Here is a 20,071-nt window from a genome sequence, read left to right as displayed (position 1 = left end):
CCTGTGGTGTGAGATGTAAATGGCATTGAACCAATTGGAAACAATGACCACAGCACTACTAAATTCACCAGTAAGTGGACAATTGCCAAGAAAGTCCAGCACAGTCACAGTTGGCTTCAAAATAGGACTAAAAAAATGAGGGAATTGATAAAAAGTAGAAAGGGAAAGTCAAGAGGGTCAAATCTCTTCAGAATGCCTGGGAATTATTCAAAACCGCAATAATAGAAGCTTAGTTAGACTGTATACTGCAGATCAGGAATGGTACCACCAACACCAAGAAGATGCCAGAGGGTCAGTTCAAGAAGCAAGAAGTCTTCCTTCAAGAAAATGTAAGTTTTGCCCAAATGAGGAAAGCAAAAAAGAACACAAACTTGGGCAAAATAAATGCAAGCAGACAATAAGGTATGCAAAAAAGAAAAAAAGAAAAGTGTTAGAAGAGCACAACGCTAAAAACAATAAGAACAGCAATAAAAGAAGTTAAATACATTAGGAAACTGGCTAGGGAGGCACACTGACATTTGGATTACAAGAGAGGTGTGCTAAAGGAGCAAAAGGGGATTGCAGAGAAACTGGATTAATTATTTGCATCTGTCTTCACTGTGGAAGCTAACCTCTGCTACCCATACTGAGGTAGGCATGTGTGAGCTTCTGACTCTGTGCCTGAGAATCTCCAGTCAAGGATTGTTGGACTAAGGCAACACGTTTTCCACTAGGCCTTATTTATCTCTCTTGTAAGATATAATTCCCACGGACACTAATACCACACCATCAATAACCAATTTAATTTACGGAGTACCTCCTCCTACCCCAGGACTATTAGTCCCAGGGTATTGTCAAAAGGCACATGAGGCCACCATGTTGCTGAAGCTAAACAGGCCTGGAAATCACATGCATTTCTATTTTATTTGTTAAACTTGTAACCCACCCTTCATTCACATGAGAGCCCACAGCAGCGTACATGTTTAAAACAGAACAATTACAATATACTACCAATGAAAACATCAGTTAAACAATAAGATTAACACATTAAAATGACAACCACTGTTCAGATTTCACAATATATCTTCAGCACCAGTCAATAATTCCACCAGTACACAATAATATTTTATTTCACGACAGAAGCACAGTATTGTTGTCATCATCATTCTCTGCAAGGGCAGGGAAGTCCATATTTGGGGTGCCATTACAGAGAAGGCCCTATTCCGCATCACGAGATGGCAAATTACATCTGCCAACAGAATAACAAGAAAGGTCTCCCCCACTGATCTCAGGGCCCAGGCCAGGTGGTATAGGGATATATGCCACCTTGTGTTCAATGACAGAAGAAACACAGGATATAAATGTAAGAAAATAGTTCTGTGAGGGGATAGTGGTCTCTGTATCTGAGCTGTGATTCCAGTGTGCACCTTCCACTGAAGTCAAAGGCATTTAATTTCAAAAAAAGATATTTAGGATTGAGATTTAAATGCATTAACATAGTCTATAGGGAATTATTAGGGCCTACAGAAAACACTAGAAGCAATCCATGAATAGAAATATTTTGCGGATATGTTCATTGCACAAAACTAGCTTACTTTGCTTCTGCATATAAAATTAAAAATTGATGTAGACTATATTCAGTCTTTGAAATGCTTCACTCCCTGTATGTTGCATGTATGTGTAGCTCTAATTGAAGAGTTCAAAGGGTTGAATTTTCCTCTGGTTCAGATGTAACGGCCAAAACATGCCACCATGAACAGACAATGTGCTTGCATGTTTCCTTCTTTTATCACACTCTAATTCATCCACTAATTTCCTGCTCTGAACAGATCAAACCATAGTTTGGTGTGTCTTCAAAATCAAGCAAACTGTAGTTCACACATGTTATCATTTGCCTCCAAACAAGTTTGAACTAGGTTTCAACTTCTCACTGTGAGATAAAGTATGATATTTGTAACTATAGTTTACCTACTTCAGAAACTATAGAAAACTGTAGCTTGCTCAAACCAGGAAATGAATGAGTAAATCCAAAAGCCTGAGGAGAGGAGTGGGGAAGGGCATAGCATACAAGCCCAAGGTATGGTGCTGACAATCAAACTAAGCACTTAATGTAAGTCGTTTGGAGACCTTTGGGTAACAAGCAGCTAATAAATCTAATAAATCATCATCATCATAATCTTGTCTGATGTTTGAACCGGCTACAGACAGGGAAGGCAAGCACGAACACTTGCTCTGCCCTACTCCTAAGTTTTATATCTGGTCATGTTTTATTTCTTTTCTCCTTAACAAGTTACTTTAGACTTTAAATCTATCTGAAGTTTATGTATGAACAAAGTATAATGTTGGGCAAAGTGATTTATGTAAGAACTAATTTTACAGGCCAGTGTAAATTTACCTGGGGTATTACTCCAAACGCTTTTCTCCAGTGCTGCACAGAAACAGTGTTCCAGGATACATCATCAATTTGAATATCTCCTTCTGTATTTAAGAGTCTTAAAAAAGCAAAGAGCAAAGTACTTTTTCCTGAGCCAGTTCTTCCTAAAAGACCTACCTGCAATATTTATAAACATAAATTAATGAAGAAACCACAGCTGATAAATTAATCATATGCATGCTAGAAATTAACAAAACAGCAGTTCAGAGTAGGATGTTTTCTGTTTAGATGAGCTTGAAACCATAAATATTAATATAACGGCGGGAATGTGCACTTCTAAGGGCCAATTCTGTTGATATGTGGCACTTATACAGTAGAATCTGTCATTAGGACTTTAAAACAGGAACAATATATTTATATCTTTGCCCCAATTTTACTCCTTTGTCCACGGCATCCAAACTGGGCAAACATTCATTCATACAAACTATAGTTTACTCATAGTTCCAACCAAAACTGGAAACTCAGTTCTGCAAACATCAAAAATATTTATTGTATGTTGTTCTGGCAATGAAATTCCAGTCAGGTGGCTGTATATATCTTACTAATTTTCATTAAATTTGTTTATAGTACTATAAGGTGATACTCAGTTGTGATATCCCACTTGGCCTTCTGCTTGTGCAAAGAGGACTTTCCCTTCCTCTCCTGCCCCTTCAGGCCCCTCTGTGCCCCAAAATCTGCTGTGGAGGGTTGAGGTACTTTCTGGAACAGATTGGGGAATGGGGCAGGAAGCAGGAAGTAGGAAGGAGAATCTCATTGTGTTCGCTGGTGTGATATTGGATCTCACTCATAATGTTTCAAATATTTATTTTATATTGTGTTACTAGCACACCACCCTATATTCTTCTTTTCTACTTGGGATTTTCACCTCAAAATCCATATTTATTAGGAAGGCTTCCCACGAGACAAGCAGCAATACAAACAGAGAGTGAAAGGAAGTAAATGTGCAGATATGGGAAATTATAACTATTTTCTGGGCATTTTATCCATAAACCATGCTTTTACCACAAATTCTCATTAACTCTAACTCTGCCCAGCATTTCTATGCCCAGATATTTTAGGTTTATTTCCCAAACACTAAGGAAATGGGATTTCCCTCTGTTTTTGCAAAACTCACTGCATATTAAAATAATGTGAATCATTATTGTGAATTTACATGTTAGAAATCCAATACTGCTACTCTCTCTCTCTCTCTCTCTCTCTCTGGTTTTGGAGTAGTGCTGCCACTTGTTTGACAGTGTATTAACTAAAATGAGCTTAAATGAAAGCATTCTTACCCTTTGTCCGGGACTTATTGAAAAGGAAATGTTTTCTAGTACAGCCAATCCTCCATCTATATACTTGGCCGTGAGGCCCTTTACTGTCATTTGCCCACCAGATGGCCAAATGCTATGTTCCTTTGCATACTTATTCTCAATTATGAGAGCTTGGGAAAGCTCCTCATTTTTTGAAGGTAGTGCAGGTTTGGATTCTTCTGTTGGCATATCAATGAACTTAAATATTCGGCTCACAGAGCGCATCTGAAAACCAAAGCAAGAACTACTGAAGTCCTTCTTTAAAAGAACACTGAATAATAACCAAAAACATTATTTTCTCCAACATACATATATATATATATATATATAGACAGCTTATAAAAACTTCAGTCTACTGATTGTCCCCAAGCGCAAGCCTGATAGCAACAAATTAATCTTAATTCTGTGGTGTATAAATCATGAAGACAAAGTATTTGGCCCTCTCGCAAATTTATTTCTTTGTTGTACAGTTCCTCCTGTCATGACAACTCACAATCCCTTAGTCAGTGCATTATTGTGGGGAAAAATAAGTTAATTTAGGGCCAGTTCAGATGTTTCTTTCCACCATTTCTTTGCAGGGTTAGTTGCATTACAACGTTCCTGATGGGGAACTGCACAGCACAGTCGATCCCAGTAAGTGATATCAGTGTTTATCAGCTTATAGGTGCCGACTTCAAGCCCTGGTTTTGGCAGTGGTTGGCTGCACTACAGAGTTTCTGATGGGGACTCAATACCATAGCCAATCTGAGCAGACTTGCTGTCACTGCTGATCAGCTGATGGGTGATGACAGCTAGCCCCCTTACCAAGGAACAAGATGCTTTAAGGTTCCTGATTATTAATTGGCAGCTGCATCTCTACCTGCCTCATATCTGACATCACAAATGATGTCAGAGGTGAGGTAGGTGAGTATGGTTTGGGGGAAATGGCATCACAGGCTCTGATTAGGCCTGTGAGTTGAAGGCTGCACCTGATGTAGAAGAAGAACTGTGTGAACAGAAGAGTACACCTGATTTCAGTTATTGCTTTGATTTCTGTAATTTTTGGAGATGTTACAATCATAGGAATTGCTGAAAATCACCTATACTGGTGGATGTGCATACTTCCCGCTAATAATGAAGGCAGCACAGAAATCCCACACCATTACATGGAAGGGACAAAATTGCTCCTCTTAGGAATGTTTAAAGATTTTATTTTAGTAGCCATGAATAGCTCCTTCTGCAAAAATCCAAATTTGAAGATGGGTCATCCACATTATTAAATCCCACCATTTTCCCACTCTTCCACACTATCTTCTTTCTAGTATAACCTGAATTTATAAAACACTTTGCATAAAATGGTATAAAAGGAAAAGTATTGTGTTAGGTCAAGTTCTAAATTGTGTTTCTTAACACATTTGTAAAAATTATTTGAGTTTTAAAACCTTTTTTCTTAATAATCTTTACTAATAATTATAAGTTATACCATATCAAGATGAGCAGAGACAGCCTATTTCTACCAGAGTTAATTCTGTAGCAAGACTGTTTTTGAACACAGTTTCTTAAAGACAGTTATTACGTTAGTCTGACCTTTCAGATCTTAGGACAATAACGGGACTTGTTCACCATGGGAAAGCAAACTTCACGGTAAAGAATCTTTGTGTGTTAATGGTGGGAAAGTAATGCAAGTCTTTGTGGTTAACTAACTGTTTTTCTGCTTGTGTGTGTCATGCAATGACTTCTGAAAACAATGTTAGTTTATTTCTAACAATTTTAGGGAATTTGCTAAGCCTTGATTGGCACTTTTGAGTCATCTTCTTCAGTCACAAAGTTCAAAATGTGCATCCAAAATAATTCTTCATATATTACTTATGCTACCATCAGGATACTACAGGCAACCCCCCCTCAAAGAACTCCCCCCAAACCCACAAAAAACCCACAAAAAAACCTCATTCAAATACAGGAACCCTGGTTGGTTTGCTTCTGTCATAGTTACCTCATTTATAAAATGATGGGGGAAACAATTAACTGGTTTGTGTACGTACTTAGAGGAAGAAGGGTTTCTCCTTTGTGCTGTATTTTTTGTGCTATACTCTGAAATGGTATATAGTGGAATCCTGCTCTGCATATGCAGCTCTCTGTGTGATGATGCAGAGGAGGAAAACAATACGCAAAAGTAAAAGTATGCATACCAGAGCTACCCTTAAAAGCTGATGGAGAAAATGGAGGAACAAGGACATTCACTTTAGGCTGTAAGCACACTAACCCCCTACATCAAAGCATGTCCATTGACCATACCTAGAGGGGGACGGATTGATCTGCCGATCAGTTGCAAAATCTCTTTGAAGCAAATAAAAAAGCACTCAAGCTTATCCCACCAGATTTTACAGTAAAAAAGGGTCCAGGTTTGACTAGCGCTGTCTACCTCCATTTTCAGAAAAGAGAGGTGGATATATATTGGAACAGGCAAACAGTAAGTGTGTCTCCATCCTTAGTAAATCTATATGAATGGCCAACACTAGAACTATTATACACAAGTATAATTACTGCTTGGGGGGGCAATAGGGAGGAGTAATGGTGAAATAAATGCTGTTATCCCCCAGTTCAGAATTATTGGGGAAATTGTATGCAATGGAATATATCATAATGAGATACAGGCTTGCATAGCATTATTAAGATTTCTGAAGGAGATATAAAAAAATAAAAAATCAAAGTGTTGGCTGCAGCCAAAATGTTGTGGGCTAGACAATGGAAACTGTGTACTACACTGATCAAAAAGAACTACATAAATGTTTGCCATAGCAGAAAAAGTTAATAACTGTGAACCGTGAAAGATCTGTGAGCTTGACAACCCAAATATATGCCTCTAGAAAAATTATAAACAATTATAACTGAATTACCAGAAAATTATTAGCAATGATTTACAAGTACAAACATATTTATAAATGTACATACTACAGCACAGGTAGTACATTTTATGAGTCTGTGAAATTTAACCATCAGATTTAAAAATGAAAATAAAATTTAGTATTCAGTTAATATATATGACTCTTACCAGACTGTCTACATCTATGCTTGAGTTTACTGCCCATTGCAGAGTTCCCATAATATTCATGGCTAATGTAAGAATGATGCCAACCGTTCCTTCCCCATTACCTGAAAGTACAAAGACACATTTTCAAAATCTGATACCCTATGTATATATTCCTATATATTAAATCTGCATTTTAAGAGAAGCTACATAAGTGATGCAATCATGTATCCATACCAGAGCTTGGAAAAGTTACTTTTTTGAACTACAACTCCCATCAGCCCCAGCCAGCTGGCTGGGGCTGATGGGAGTTGTAGTTCAAAACAGTAACTTTTCCAAGCTCTGATCCATACCCAAATACAAAATGTGAGAAATGCACAGAAACTAGTACTGTAAAGAGAAACAAACTGAACTGAAATGCAGTGTAGAGTGAGGCACTGATAAGGGATGGATCAGTCTAAATTTGATTAATGTCAACTGCACATGCAACATAGATTCCATCCTATTTGCAAATACATGTGCATACTTTTTAAAAATCAGCATGAAATTCTTAAACCTTTTTTTAAAAGGACACACATTTTACAAGGTAGTACAAGGGCTGCCCTTTTTTTTTTTCTTTACAGGTTGTAGCAACTTGAAATAGCTAGAAAGCTGCATGGTTTGCAAATAGGCTGCAAAGGCTTCTAGGAGGATGGAACACGATGACATTGTTTCTCCCTTGGACTTGATATGGAAAACTATATTTTTCCATATGAAGGTCAAAGAAAGGATGGTGCATCCATCACATCCATGTTGGAAGTGGGGCAAGAGCAACTCCTGTTTTGTTCTTTTGTCTATGTTCCAGAAGGAAGATAGAGCTAGGGTCCTCTAGATGTATAGGCTTGTTTACCTTTACCTGTGATTCTCTGACTTACTTACTTCCAGCCATTAGACTGTTATGTCTTTAGGGAAGCTTACCTGTCCCTCCTCCTTCTGCCCTTTCCACCTTCTTTCTTCTCCGACTGTCCGGGACAGAGGAGACACCCTTTGTCTCTGCTCTCACCTAGCCATGAGATTAACTCCCACACCTGGGCGTTACACCTCCAACTTAGCTAGTTAGTTAGAACTAGGTATGCCTTTCTATCTACTATGTATTTCTATAAATAAAGTAGCTTTTCTTATTTTACTAAATCTCAAGTCTCAGTGATCCTGATGCAGGGTAAAAGCCTGCTTTCTTAGGTAAACGCACGCACACGCTGGCACACTCGCATTTCAACATCCGCTGTTACTCTCTGCTGCTGTTGTGCTGCTTTAAACAAATTTAGCACACAAACACACAGCAACAATCCAGTCCCCCCAGAAGCTTCTGCAGGCCCATTTGCAAAGCTTGTGGTATTCTAACAGTTCCAAGCTGCTAAGACCAGTAAAAAGGGAAGGAAAAGGCATCCCTTGGGCCCCCTTATGGAATTTCACTGGAGTTTGAATTCCAAGGTAGACCTTGTATGATCTGCACATTAATTTGGGGACAGCAGATTTGGTGAGTTTACTTCAGAATGCAGAGCCTCCCAAATTCCTCCAACATCCCTAGCACTGATGCAGACATATTTAAACTGTCTAGGGGCAACATACTAGACCAGGGCAGTCTCAAGCCCAGCAACCAAATGCAGCCCTCCAGGCTGTTCTATCTTGCTCTCAGGATTTATTTATTTATTATTTAGACACATATTTGTGTAGCACCATTTTGTTAAAAACATCAGTTTACCAGTTAAAAACAAAACAAACAACAACCATACAATAAAAATATGAAAAATACAATAAAAACAAGTTAACTATTGTGACAGGACATCTTCTTAATTGCCTGCATAAGCCTGGTGGAACAGAAAGGTTTTCAGCAGGTGTTTAAAAGTTAAAACAGAAGGTGCTTGCTAAATCTCTGTTGGCAGAGCATTCCAGAGAACTAAGCCAATGACACTGAAGGATTTTGTGCTGATGTTAAAATGAGCCTTACCAACTTGGGTTCTCTCCAAACTATGCCCCCTCCTCAGGCCACATCACTCACTGGCTCTGCTCCATACCCTTTTTGAATTCTTTTGCATTCCTAGCTGGAACGTGCCCTTGAACGGTGATCAGGGCTGGTGCCAGAGGATGGCCAGGTTGGCCCCTTGCCGAGGGCACCTGTGGTCCAGAGAAGCTCCTGGAGGGTTCTCCTTGGCAGGTTGGTAGAACTCCCATTCCATGATCCGCAGCAACATCTGGTCCCAACTATGCTGCAGATTGCTGAGAGGGAGCTCCCAGTCACCCTCCCAATACAGACAGTGTGGGCTTCAATAAGCCAGTATGCACACCACACCTATCTCTCCCATCCGAGAGAATGCTGTGCATGCCCGCCATCAACTAAGTTGGAGGCGGGGGCTTCCCTAAGGGGCTAATGCCCGTGCTGCCATCTTGGTTGAGAGCCAGCATGCGTGATATGCACGCACATACTTCACGTGACATGACGTGAGATGAGGCAGGTGGGATGCGTGGGCATGCACTGTAGGCCCAGGACAAGCTGGTGCCCACGGGCACAGTCATACCTGGCACCAACCATGACTGTCATAATGCCTCTTGCATGAACAGATGGAGATGGAGAAGTGTATGTAGAAAATGACTTTTCCATAGCTGGAGTTTACCTACTGTACAAAAGTGAGAATCACATCCACATCTCTGGTCCCACACACTTTTGCTTCTTGAGCATGGAACACAGTGCCTTAAAATGCTCTGAGAATATGTGGATAGTATTATGGAGATTGTAGGAAGTACTAGATGCAACAAACTTAAATTCTCTTTCAGCAATGAACAATGCCTATCAATTCTTCAGATGTAGGTTTCTTTAAATACGTAACAAGACTTTTTACCTCATTTTAGTATTGGAAAGCAAAGCTTATGTACCTGTAGTTGCAATAGAAACAAATGTCACAATGATGAAGAAGATGACAAAAATCATTTCTATCCTCATCTGGAACCAACGTAATGTAGACAGATAAAGGAACCAGTTTGCAGTGTGCAAGTTCAGGGCTTTATGAAATAAGGTCTCAAAATAAGGTTGCCGCCCAAAAGCTCTCAGTGTCCAAAGCCCCTTTAAGCTTGTAATGAGATGTGTGAAAATTGGACTTCTTGCTATAAATAATGTAAATTTAAAAATAACAACAGTTGTAGTACCTTTCAAAACAGAACAGGGTTTTAAAAACAACAACATAACAAATATCTTCAGTTTCCATTATGCATATCGTTTTCTTTTGTAGCACTATATAACATCACAGAACACTCAGAATAGCATTCCACTGTCTAAGTGAATATCTATTCTCTTTATACTTTGGTATCAGTCTGCACTTGTGATTGTATATCTAATTTGCTTGGTGTACTGATGCCATCTGCCACATTGCACCTAGTTCTGGGTCTGTTGGCTCACTGGGATCAATTGGTTTAAATGTTGACCACAGGATTGTGGCCACTGTATGTTAAAGTGTTTCTAGAACCCAAATGCAAGATGATGAAGTGACCCATTTAAAACTTCAAGATAATTTGCGATCATCCTTTAAAGTTTGTTTCTACACAAGAAAAAGAATAATGTTATTAAATGTTGTAACCTTCTCCAGCAGCTCAGCCAGGCAGGTTATTTTGCAGAGAAAACAGACACCATTTATGAAACAACAGATGTTTTATTTGCCATCTACTCAACACACAGTGCCAGAGTTCCCTTCTCTCCCTCTAGGCCTTCTCCTCAGGACAGCCCCTTATATACACACACACCCATCCACTCACACATACCTTCAGGCTTCAGGAACACTTTCTGCCTTTCAGAGCCCACCTCTATACCCAGCTCTCCTACTAGGGCAGGGGTGGGGAACCTGTGGCCCTCCAGATATTGCTGGACTCCAACTCCCATCAGCCCCAGCCAAAATGGCCAATAGAAAGATGTGATGGCAGTTGTAGTCTAGCAACATCTGGGAGGGCACACGTTCCCATTCCTGTACAAGGGGCTGCTATTAGAGATGCATAAGGCATATACTGGCTTTAGTAAGGATCTGCAAATCCTATCATTAACTGCATGAACTATGAATGGATCCAAAAGCTAATCAATTTATACTAAACAATCTATGGACAACTTTAAGAAATTTTGGGCTTGCAATGGAGGCAACTAGAATGTGAGTGTTCCTAACCAGGTTCCCTCCCTAATAAAAAGTTCTCTCTTGATACATATACATATAGATATCACATGTCAAATCTGGCAACTCTGTGTTGTAGGGTTGCCAGGTCTCCGGTTTTTGCCCAGAGACTCTGGATTTTTGGGGTCCTCTCCAAGTCTTTGGGTGAGTCACCTCAATCTCTGGACTCTCAGCTTTCATTTTAAAACAAGTAAGTTTCTAGGTGGTCTGGTTCAAGAGATATACACCAGCTGCTGCCCCCCCCGCAACTTCTGTTAAATGGGCTCATAGCTGGCTGACCTAACCCCAGCCTTTCAGGTTTGTAGCCAATAAGTGAAGTGAGGGTAGTGATTGACACTGGATTTGTTGACCTCCAGGCAATACCTAGAATCCATTGGAAGGCCAGAAAACTTTTCCTGGTTTATAGTTTTCTCTCTGTGTGCAGATCAGGAGATGTAGAACAAAAAAAAAAACATCAGGATCTTGGTAAGCAATTGTTTACTGTAAACAAATTCAGTAATAATAAGTGTACATGCAGAGTTTTTTAAATTACTTGCAGAAATAGCATATTATAAGTTTTATCTTTCAAATAACAGCAATTTAAAAGAAGTGTACATGTACATTTTCCTGGGCTGTTGAAAAGGGCAGACTATTTGTCTGATTCATAGCCTGTTTTGAAAACCATCCCAATATGAAGCTTTAATCCTATATTTGCTTTTCGGAGAGTAAACCTGCAATGCTAATCCGACATACCTGGAGTAAACCCCATTGAGTTCAGTAGGACTTATTTTTGAGTAGACATGGTTAGGACTGTGCTATAAATCAATGGGACTTTTGAGTGAATATAGCAAAGGATTGTGTTTGTGGTGTAAATCTTTCTCTCCCCCTCCACTCCTATTTTTAAAGCAAGTAGGCAAGGCTTACCTAGGTTTCTCTGCTTTTATTTTGTAGGAATCTAATACTGATTTTTTTTTTAAATGTTCTACAATGACCAACTGGTTCTGACAATAAACGACTATATGGGATGTATGTATTTTTACATCTCCAGTGTGTGTGTGTATGGAATCTTTCCAACAACCCTATGAGATACAGCTGGAAACTAAGGCAGCTCACAAGAACCAAATCCATTTAAAATCCAATAACTATAAAACAAGTATGAATCAGCTGGCAAAACAGCTTAGTGGCATGATTCTGAATTTTGGGTTGGGTGAGTGAAGTTCCTTATCACTTGAGGTTGCAGTCCTGTGCATGCTTCCCTCTTGGAGTAAACCCCATTGAATACATTGGAACTTGCTTCTGAGTAAACATGCATAGGATTACACTATAAATATATTTACAGGTTGTGTAAGTAATAAACATCTTTGACGGTCATGCTTATATAAATATTTCTTCATACTCCAATAAGTATCTGATTTCACACTATGGTTGTGCATTATTATTTCCTCTACATTTTAAATTTGCCCTGCTTCCATGGAGTGGTCATGGTCCCCCTCTGTTGTTTTCACTCCAAGGGGCAAATTAGGCTGAGAGATGGTGAGTAGCCCATGGTGACCCAGTAAACTTTGTTGCTGATTTCCATCTTAAATAATTAATTAAAATTATTTACATGTAAGCAAAGTTTATGAAGAAGATCCACACAATATATTTAAAGCACATGACTTCTCTCAAAGAATCCTGGGAGTGTTGATTCCCCCTCACAGTTATAGTTCCCACCACCCTTAACAACTACAGTTCCCATGATTCTGTGGTGGGATTCATATGCTTCAAATGTGTGTTGAATGTGCTTTAAATTAGTGGTATGGATCTGCCCTACGTGTGCTGTGCATTCATTAGTGAATTGAAAAGAACAATTTTAAAATATACTTTTTTAAACAGGAAGGGCTATAGCTCAGTGGTAGGGCATATGCTTTCCATGCAAAAGTTCAAAATCCAATCTCTGGAAAAGACTATTGCCTGGAATCCTGGCGAGCCAATGCTAGTCCATGTCACCAGTACTGAGCTAGATGGTATGAAATGGCCTGAGTGTCAGGATGCAGGATTGGGGCCCTGAGGATTCAGAAGAGGAGGAAAGGAGGGGGTCGTTTGGCCAGAGTTGTGTGAAGAAGGAACAGAAGAGGGGGAGGAAATCCCAGAGATAGCGCTGCCTAGCAACAAAGGCCTTGAAAGTCCCACAGACACAGAGCCTTCCCTTGAAGTTCCTACGACTCCTCCCCCCATGAGTTCAGAGCAGTTGGAGAAAGAGGGAGGGCCCCCTGAGCCAGGAACAAGCAAAGAAAAACCGCTAGACAGTTTTAACCTTGCCCCCCCTTCCCTCCATACCAGAGTCAGAGCCTTCGGAAGGGGAGGGGGCCGTGCTTCCCCCTTCGCCTCGTACCAGGAGACAGTTGAAGAGACGGGAAAGGAGGGGGGAGAGAAGGGTGGTGGATGAGAGCATGTTGAGGCGGAGTGAGAGAATTCGCGCCCGTTTTCCCCCTTCTTAAGAGACAGGAGAGATAGCAGTCCCTTGTTCTGTCAACTTTCTCCTATGTCGCAGGATATGTGCTACAGTGTTACAGTGTTGCTTCATGAGAAGGCGCAGTTTCTGTTTGGATACTACTTTAATAAAAACTGAATTGCTTGCACCAACTGGTCTGGTTCCTGAGTCCCATCCTGGATACGACAGATTGACAGAACCACTTACTTCACCCTCTACGCTTCCACCACTTGAATGTGACAAGATGGAAAAGGGAGCAGCAGGGGGAACAAATCCCACTTCCGAGACGGAAGAGGTGCGACGACTGAGGACTAATGTGGCAGATTTACAGACCGATGTCCAAACTTTATTGGCCGCAGTTAAGACATTAAAGATGGACAATCAGGCCCTGAAAACCACGATAGACCAGATGCGAGCAGCCCCTCCAGCCGCTGTGGTGAAGATTCCTATTGGATTACCGCCAAAATATGCAGGACAGAGTGACCAGCTCTCAACCTTCATGGCTCAATGTGAGTTGTACCTGGACGTTAGAAATGCAGAATTTCCTTTTTTTTTTTTCAATTAATTTTTATTCTAATTTTCAAAACCAAAATAATACAAAAAGAAAACAACACAAATCAATAACTAATACAATACTAAAAAAAAATACATATATATAAAAATATTGACTTCCGATTTGTCATAGTTCAGCTATAAATCTATAATATATAACAAACCTATCTCTTAATAGATTATAAAATCACCTTCCTCCAGCGGTTATCTTAGTTGGTTTCAAATCTCATTAACATCATATCATTTTAATCTTCCACAAGAAGTCAAAGAGAAGTTTCCAATCCTTGAGATATATGTCAATCATTTTTTTTTCTAAATAAACATGCCAATTAATCCAACTCATCAAATCTACTAAGTCCAGTGATTTTAAATCGCTCTTCTGTCATTATCCATATTGGGTCCATCTTCCATCTTTACGCACCCGAAAATCTTGCTGTCATAGTCATATAATAAAAGTCTGATAGGAATTTCCTCCATCACAGATATTTTCTTGCCATCAAATCCAAACATATCACTGAAGTATTGTTGCAAAGCCGCATCTCTGTTCCTCTTTTCCACATGATACACTAGTACATCTCTTGAAGGTTTTTCCATTGACACAAGACAGGGATTAATTCTGTTAACTTTCTCCATTTCAAGTTCCATCAAATCCTTCCAGTCCAAGAATTTTTTTGAACCGATAATATCTTTATCTCCAATCTCTTCAATTCCTTCAGGGACAGCGCTGAATTCCAAACTGTAATATTTGTCTCCAGGATCCATCACAGCCAGGAAATCCAAATCTTTTTTCATGTCCATAATTAAGCCAGTCTCCTTAGTTTGAACCTTGCCTTTAATTTCTCTTTCATCTTTTTTTTGTTTTCCAGATCTATCTTTATTCTCCTTTCTCATAGAATCCTGAGTTTCTTTCAGCTCCTGTCTCATTTCGTAAAATTCAATTCTCCATGCTTGTCTATTATTTCTCAGTTCTTGTTTTATTGAGTTAATCCCATTCATTATTTTCTGAAACATGTCTAGAGATAAAGTCCCTTCTTGTACATCCATGGTCTTCTTAATTGTCATTCTTAAAGCCAAAGGAACAAAACTCCTTCAATTTTCAATGTCCCAAACAAAGAGCAGCTTATTTCTTTAACCAGTTACAAAGGAGTTAATTTTTCCAACAAACTAACGTCACGCGCTAGACAGCCCTTATCTCTTATCTGCCTGAAAGTGTAAGAACAGCTTTAGTTCACAGCGTCGAAATAGCTAGTAGCAGAGAGAATGAGCAGATTCGTCAAAAAAAAAGTAGATCAGGAAAAATAATCCCAACCATAGATCAAAAAGATTTCTTATCTCCTTCAATCAGAAATCTCTCGCCCGTTGTAATATTTAGAATGCCATTTTCCATGTCAGCTTTTTGCAATAAAAAAAAAAAAGATAAGCTATTTATATTTTCTTCCCCCCTAGCTCCGGGAACAAAAAAAGGAAAGTCTTACCTCACCTAGGTTATCTCAATTGCTGTTACTTTGACAAATCTCTTTAGCTGTATAGATAAGAAAATGATGAATGTAGACAGGAGGATGTTTGCCTGTTAATCCGTATAAAAAAAAACGGGTCACTTATCCAGCTGAGCTAGCATAAAAATCCTCGCTCTGTCTGAGCTGCTGGAAGACAGACAATTCTGACGAATTCCAGACTCCAACAATCAAAACAAAGCTAAAGTGGGAAATCTCACGTTTCTTCTTTAACCGGAAGAAATTATTCCCAGTCAGAAAAGAGCCTTCTGACTGGATTTAACCTGGATAAGTTTCATCCAAGGCGGGAGCCCATCTCGGAGGCTGCACAGGCGTAGGGATCCTCCTGGGAAGTCCAGAAATGCAGAATTTCCTAGTGATGTGGCCAAAGTGGCCTTCGTGATCAGCCTTTTGGAAGGAGAAGCGGCCAAATGGGTCACTCCATATCTGGTGAGAAAGGATGGCCTCCTCGGGAGATATAGAGGATTTATGCAAGCCTTGACCAAAATGTTCCAAGACCCTCAAAGAGCTGAGACTGTGGCAAGGCAGTTGGGCACTTTGAAGCAAGGGAGAGGAACTGTTTCAGAGTACACTAATGCATTTAAAATCCTGTCCCAGGAAACTGGTTATAATGACGCAGCCTTGATGTTCATGTACCAGAGTGGACTGAACGCCGAGATCTTGGATGAGTTGGCCAGAACTACTCCCCCAACTAATCTACCTGGACTGATTAAGTTGTGCCTGCAGATCGATCACTGGTTGGAAGGGAGGCGCCTGGAAAAGAAACAGGACGCCCAGAGATATTCAGCTTCTCGCAGCAAGACCTCTTCAACTTCAGGAATATCAGGTAACGCAGCCGAGGGGCAGACAGGGGTTCAGCCGAAGCTGTCAGAAGAGGAAAAAGAGAGACGACGCTGGGAATGCCTCTGCTTTTATTGTTCAAAGCCGGGCCACGTGGCTAGAGAGTGTGGACTGAAAGGGGGAAAACAGAGCCGTCGGGAAACTAGAACACCCAGCTCTCGTAAAGGCCGGAGGGCTGGGCGCTGCATTATACAAAGGGCCTCCGATAGCACAACCTCCATCAAAAGGGGTGCTGGTGCTACCTGTCCGAATTACAACTTCCACAGGATTAACGTTTAACTCCACAGCACTAATTGACAGTGGAGCCTCTACAAATTTTATTGATGCAAAGTTGGCAAAACATTACAGAATATCCCAATGGAAACTGGACACCCCCCTGTCCGTTGAGACCATTGATGGGAGACCATTGAAAGGAGGAGGGGTGACGCGAACCATGGAGGAATTGAAACTACAAATTCCTGGGCATGAAGAAGTCATTTCCCTGTATGTGTCAGACCTTTCGAACTTTGATGTAATTCTGGGAATGCCCTGGTCAGCCAAGCACGACCCAAAGATAGCCTGGAAGGACGCGGCGGTGTGGTTCACTTCTCAGTACTGCCACGAGAGTTGCCAGCCAGAAGGAACCGTGAACACCCTGGCCGGGGCAGTACAGGGAGTCAAGGAAGTGGCACTCCCCGCGAAGTATGTGGATTTTAAAGATGTGTTTGATGAAAAGGAAGCAGAGACATTGCCCCCTCATCGCCCCTACGACTGTGCAATTGATTTATTGCCAGGAGCAAGCGTCCCATCAGGAAGAATTTACTCTGTTACAGAGAAAGAGAGAGAGGCTCTGAGGGAGTTTTTGGAGAAAAATCTGAAGCGGGGATTTATTCGTCCCTCACAGTCCCCTGCAGGAGCCCCCTTGCTGTTCGTGAAGAAGAAAGGGGGGGAACTCAGGCCCTGTAATGATTATCGCACCTTAAATCAAATCACTATTCCAAACAATTATCCGTTGCCACTGATTTCAGAGTTGTTGGACCGGCTGCGTTCGGCAAAAATCTTCACGAAACTGGATTTAAGAGGAGCTTACAATCTGATTCGAATGAAGGAGGGGGATGAATGGAAGACGAGGTTCCTCACCTATTATGGTCAATTTGAATATTTGGTGATGCCTTTTGGACTATGTGGAAGTCCTGGCGTGTTTCAAAAGTTCATGAACGAAGTGTTTAGAGACCTCCTGGATAAGTATGTGATTTGTTATCTAGATGATATTCTGGTGTTTTCAAAGAACCAAGAAGAACATGATCAGCACGTGAAAACTGTGTTGGAGAGATTGAGAGAGAACCACTTGTACGCTAAGTTAGAGAAATGTGGGTTTGACCTATCATCTTTGGACTTCCTGGGGTACCGAATCTCAGCGGGAGGAGTGGAGATGGATCCAGAAAAAGTGAGCTGTGTATTGGATTGGGGTCAGCCAACCACTAAAAAGGATGTACAACGTTTTTTGGGATTTGCCAATTATTACAGAAAATTCATCCCAGGTTTTTCCAGGTTCACAGCCCCCCTGACTGACTGTTTAAGGGGAAAAGGGAAATTCCATTGGACAGAGAACGCTACAAGAGCCTTCGAGGATCTGAAAAGGAAATTTGCATCTGAGCCTGTTCTGCGTTTTGCTGACCCTACCCGCCCTTTCATAGTGGAAGCGGATGCTTTGGATTTTGCTATAGGGGGGGGTTCTCTTACAGCTGGCCATGGAAGGAAAGGAGCTGCACCCCTGCGCGTATTTCTCCAGAAAATTAAAGGACGCCGAAAGAAATTATACAGTGTGGGAAAAGGAGTTGCTGGCCATCAAGGACTCTTTTGAGAACTGGAGACAGTATTTGGAGGGAACTCAGCATCAGATAGAAGTGCGTTCTGACCATAATTTTATTATTTATTTATTATTTATTTATTTATTAAATTTATATACCGCCCGACTAGCAATAGCTCTCTGGGCGGTGAACATAAAATAGCATAAAAATACAATGAATAACAAAATAATACTAAAATACAATCATCAATCCAATACAATAAACATTTTAAAAAGTAAATCAGTGTAACTTAAAATGCTTCAGAGAATAGGAAGGTTTTGACCTGGCGCCGGAAGGAGAGCAGAGTCGGCGCCAGGCGTACTTCCTCGGGGAGACTGTTCCATAGTTTGGGGGCCACCACTGAGAAGGCCCTAGATCTTGTCATCACCCTCCGGGCCTCCCTGTAAGTTGGAACCCGGAGGAGGGCCTTCGTAGCAGAACGTAGTGCACGGGCCGGTTCATAAGAACTTGGAAAGTCTACAAACGACCCAAAAGCTAAACCAGAGACAAATACGCTGGTCGCAGTTCTTTGCCAGGCTCAACTTCAGGATTACTTATCATGCCCATGCAAAAAATCAGAGAGCAGATGCTCTATCCAGACAACCGCAATACAAAGGAGACGAAGCTGACAACCCTCCCCAGCACATCATCCAGCCGGAGAGGTTGATGTTGGGAGTGTGCCAGCCTTCATGGGAAAAGGAGCTCCAAGAGGCACAGCAGGGGGATCCAGACATACAACACTATATCCAGGAAATGGAACAAAATCAGAACTCAGAAGTAAGTTTCCATTGGAGGGATGGATTGTTGTGGTTTAAAGATGCCAGATATGTGCCAAAGGGAGAACTAAGACTCAGGATTTTGCATCGATGTCATGACTCTATCACAGCTGGACACTTTGGCATCTTTAAGACCATTCAGAATGTAACTAAGGACTTCTGGTGGCCTCAAATGCGTCGGGACATTGAGAACTATGTAAGATCCTGCTCTGTCTGTATGCGGACAAAAACAGACACAGGAAAGCCAGCTGGACTGCTGGAACCTTTATCTACCCCGAGCGAACCCTGGAAAGAACTTTCCATGGATTTTATAACTGATTTACCTAAGTCACAAGGGATGACAGCTATATTGGTAGTAGTGGATTCCTTGACCAAAATGGCACACTTCCTTCCTTGCTCAGGGGCTTTAGAAGCTAAAGAAATGGCCAAACTATTCATAAAGGAAATTTATCAACTACATGGGTTGCCCAATAGCCTAGTTTCGGATCGAGGAACTCAATTCACAGCAAAGTTTTGGAGAGCTGTGTGGAAACAGCTACAGACAGAGTTGAAGCTTTCTTCGGCGCATCACCCCCAGACGGATGGGCAGACTGAAAGGCTGAACGCTGTTTTGGAAAGGTATTTACGCTGTTATGTGTCTTACCGACAGACTGACTGGGTATCATATTTGCATTTTGCAGAATTTGCTTATAACAACTCCTTGCATACCAGCACAGGGCAAACGCCTTTTTTTTTGCTAACTATGGATTTCATCCCAAAGCTTTTCCCAGCAGTACAGAGAGTGTGCTTGTACCGCTGCAGGGGAATTTCTACAGGAGCTTCAGGCAGTGCAGGAGGTGCTAAAAAAAACAATTAGACGAAGCAAAATTGGATTACAAATGAGCGGCAGATAAGCACCGATGACCGGGGTCTCCAAATAGGAGACAAGGTATGGTTGTCAACTCGCTTTCTCCAGATGCCTGGCAAATGTAGAAAGCTGCAGGATAGGAGAGTGGGGCCTTTCGAAATAGAGGCGCAAATCAATCCAGTGGCTTACCGTCTGAAGTTGCCAGACACTTTTAAAATACACCCTGTGTTTCATCGCTCCTTATTAACGAAAGCAGCCCCTCCCAGTGATTTACGACCGGAGGAATCTCCAGGGGTGCCGCTCATAGTGGATGAACAGACTGAGTTCGAAGTAGCAGAAATTCTGGACTCCAGAATAAGACG

General features: G+C 41.0%; 1 protein-coding gene across 1 annotated transcript in view; it reads right to left on the bottom strand.

The window, feature by feature from the left end:
- Nucleotides 1-20,071, bottom strand: part of CFTR (CF transmembrane conductance regulator) — a 145,848-nt gene that overhangs the window by 22,407 nt on the left and 103,370 nt on the right. Inside the window, exons 20-23 of the mRNA XM_061640065.1 lie at nucleotides 9,623-9,850; nucleotides 6,737-6,837; nucleotides 3,688-3,930; nucleotides 2,375-2,530 (exon numbers count right to left, since the gene is read on the bottom strand). Coding sequence (XP_061496049.1) covers nucleotides 2,375-2,530; nucleotides 3,688-3,930; nucleotides 6,737-6,837; nucleotides 9,623-9,850 — 728 coding nt within the window. The remainder of the gene's footprint in view (nucleotides 1-2,374; nucleotides 2,531-3,687; nucleotides 3,931-6,736; nucleotides 6,838-9,622; nucleotides 9,851-20,071) is intronic.

Source organism: Rhineura floridana, chromosome 8 (genome assembly GCF_030035675.1).
Source record: "Rhineura floridana isolate rRhiFlo1 chromosome 8, rRhiFlo1.hap2, whole genome shotgun sequence".
In the NCBI taxonomy this organism is placed as follows: domain Eukaryota; kingdom Metazoa; phylum Chordata; class Lepidosauria; order Squamata; family Rhineuridae; genus Rhineura; species Rhineura floridana.
This window is presented reverse-complemented; position numbering and strand designations above follow the sequence as displayed.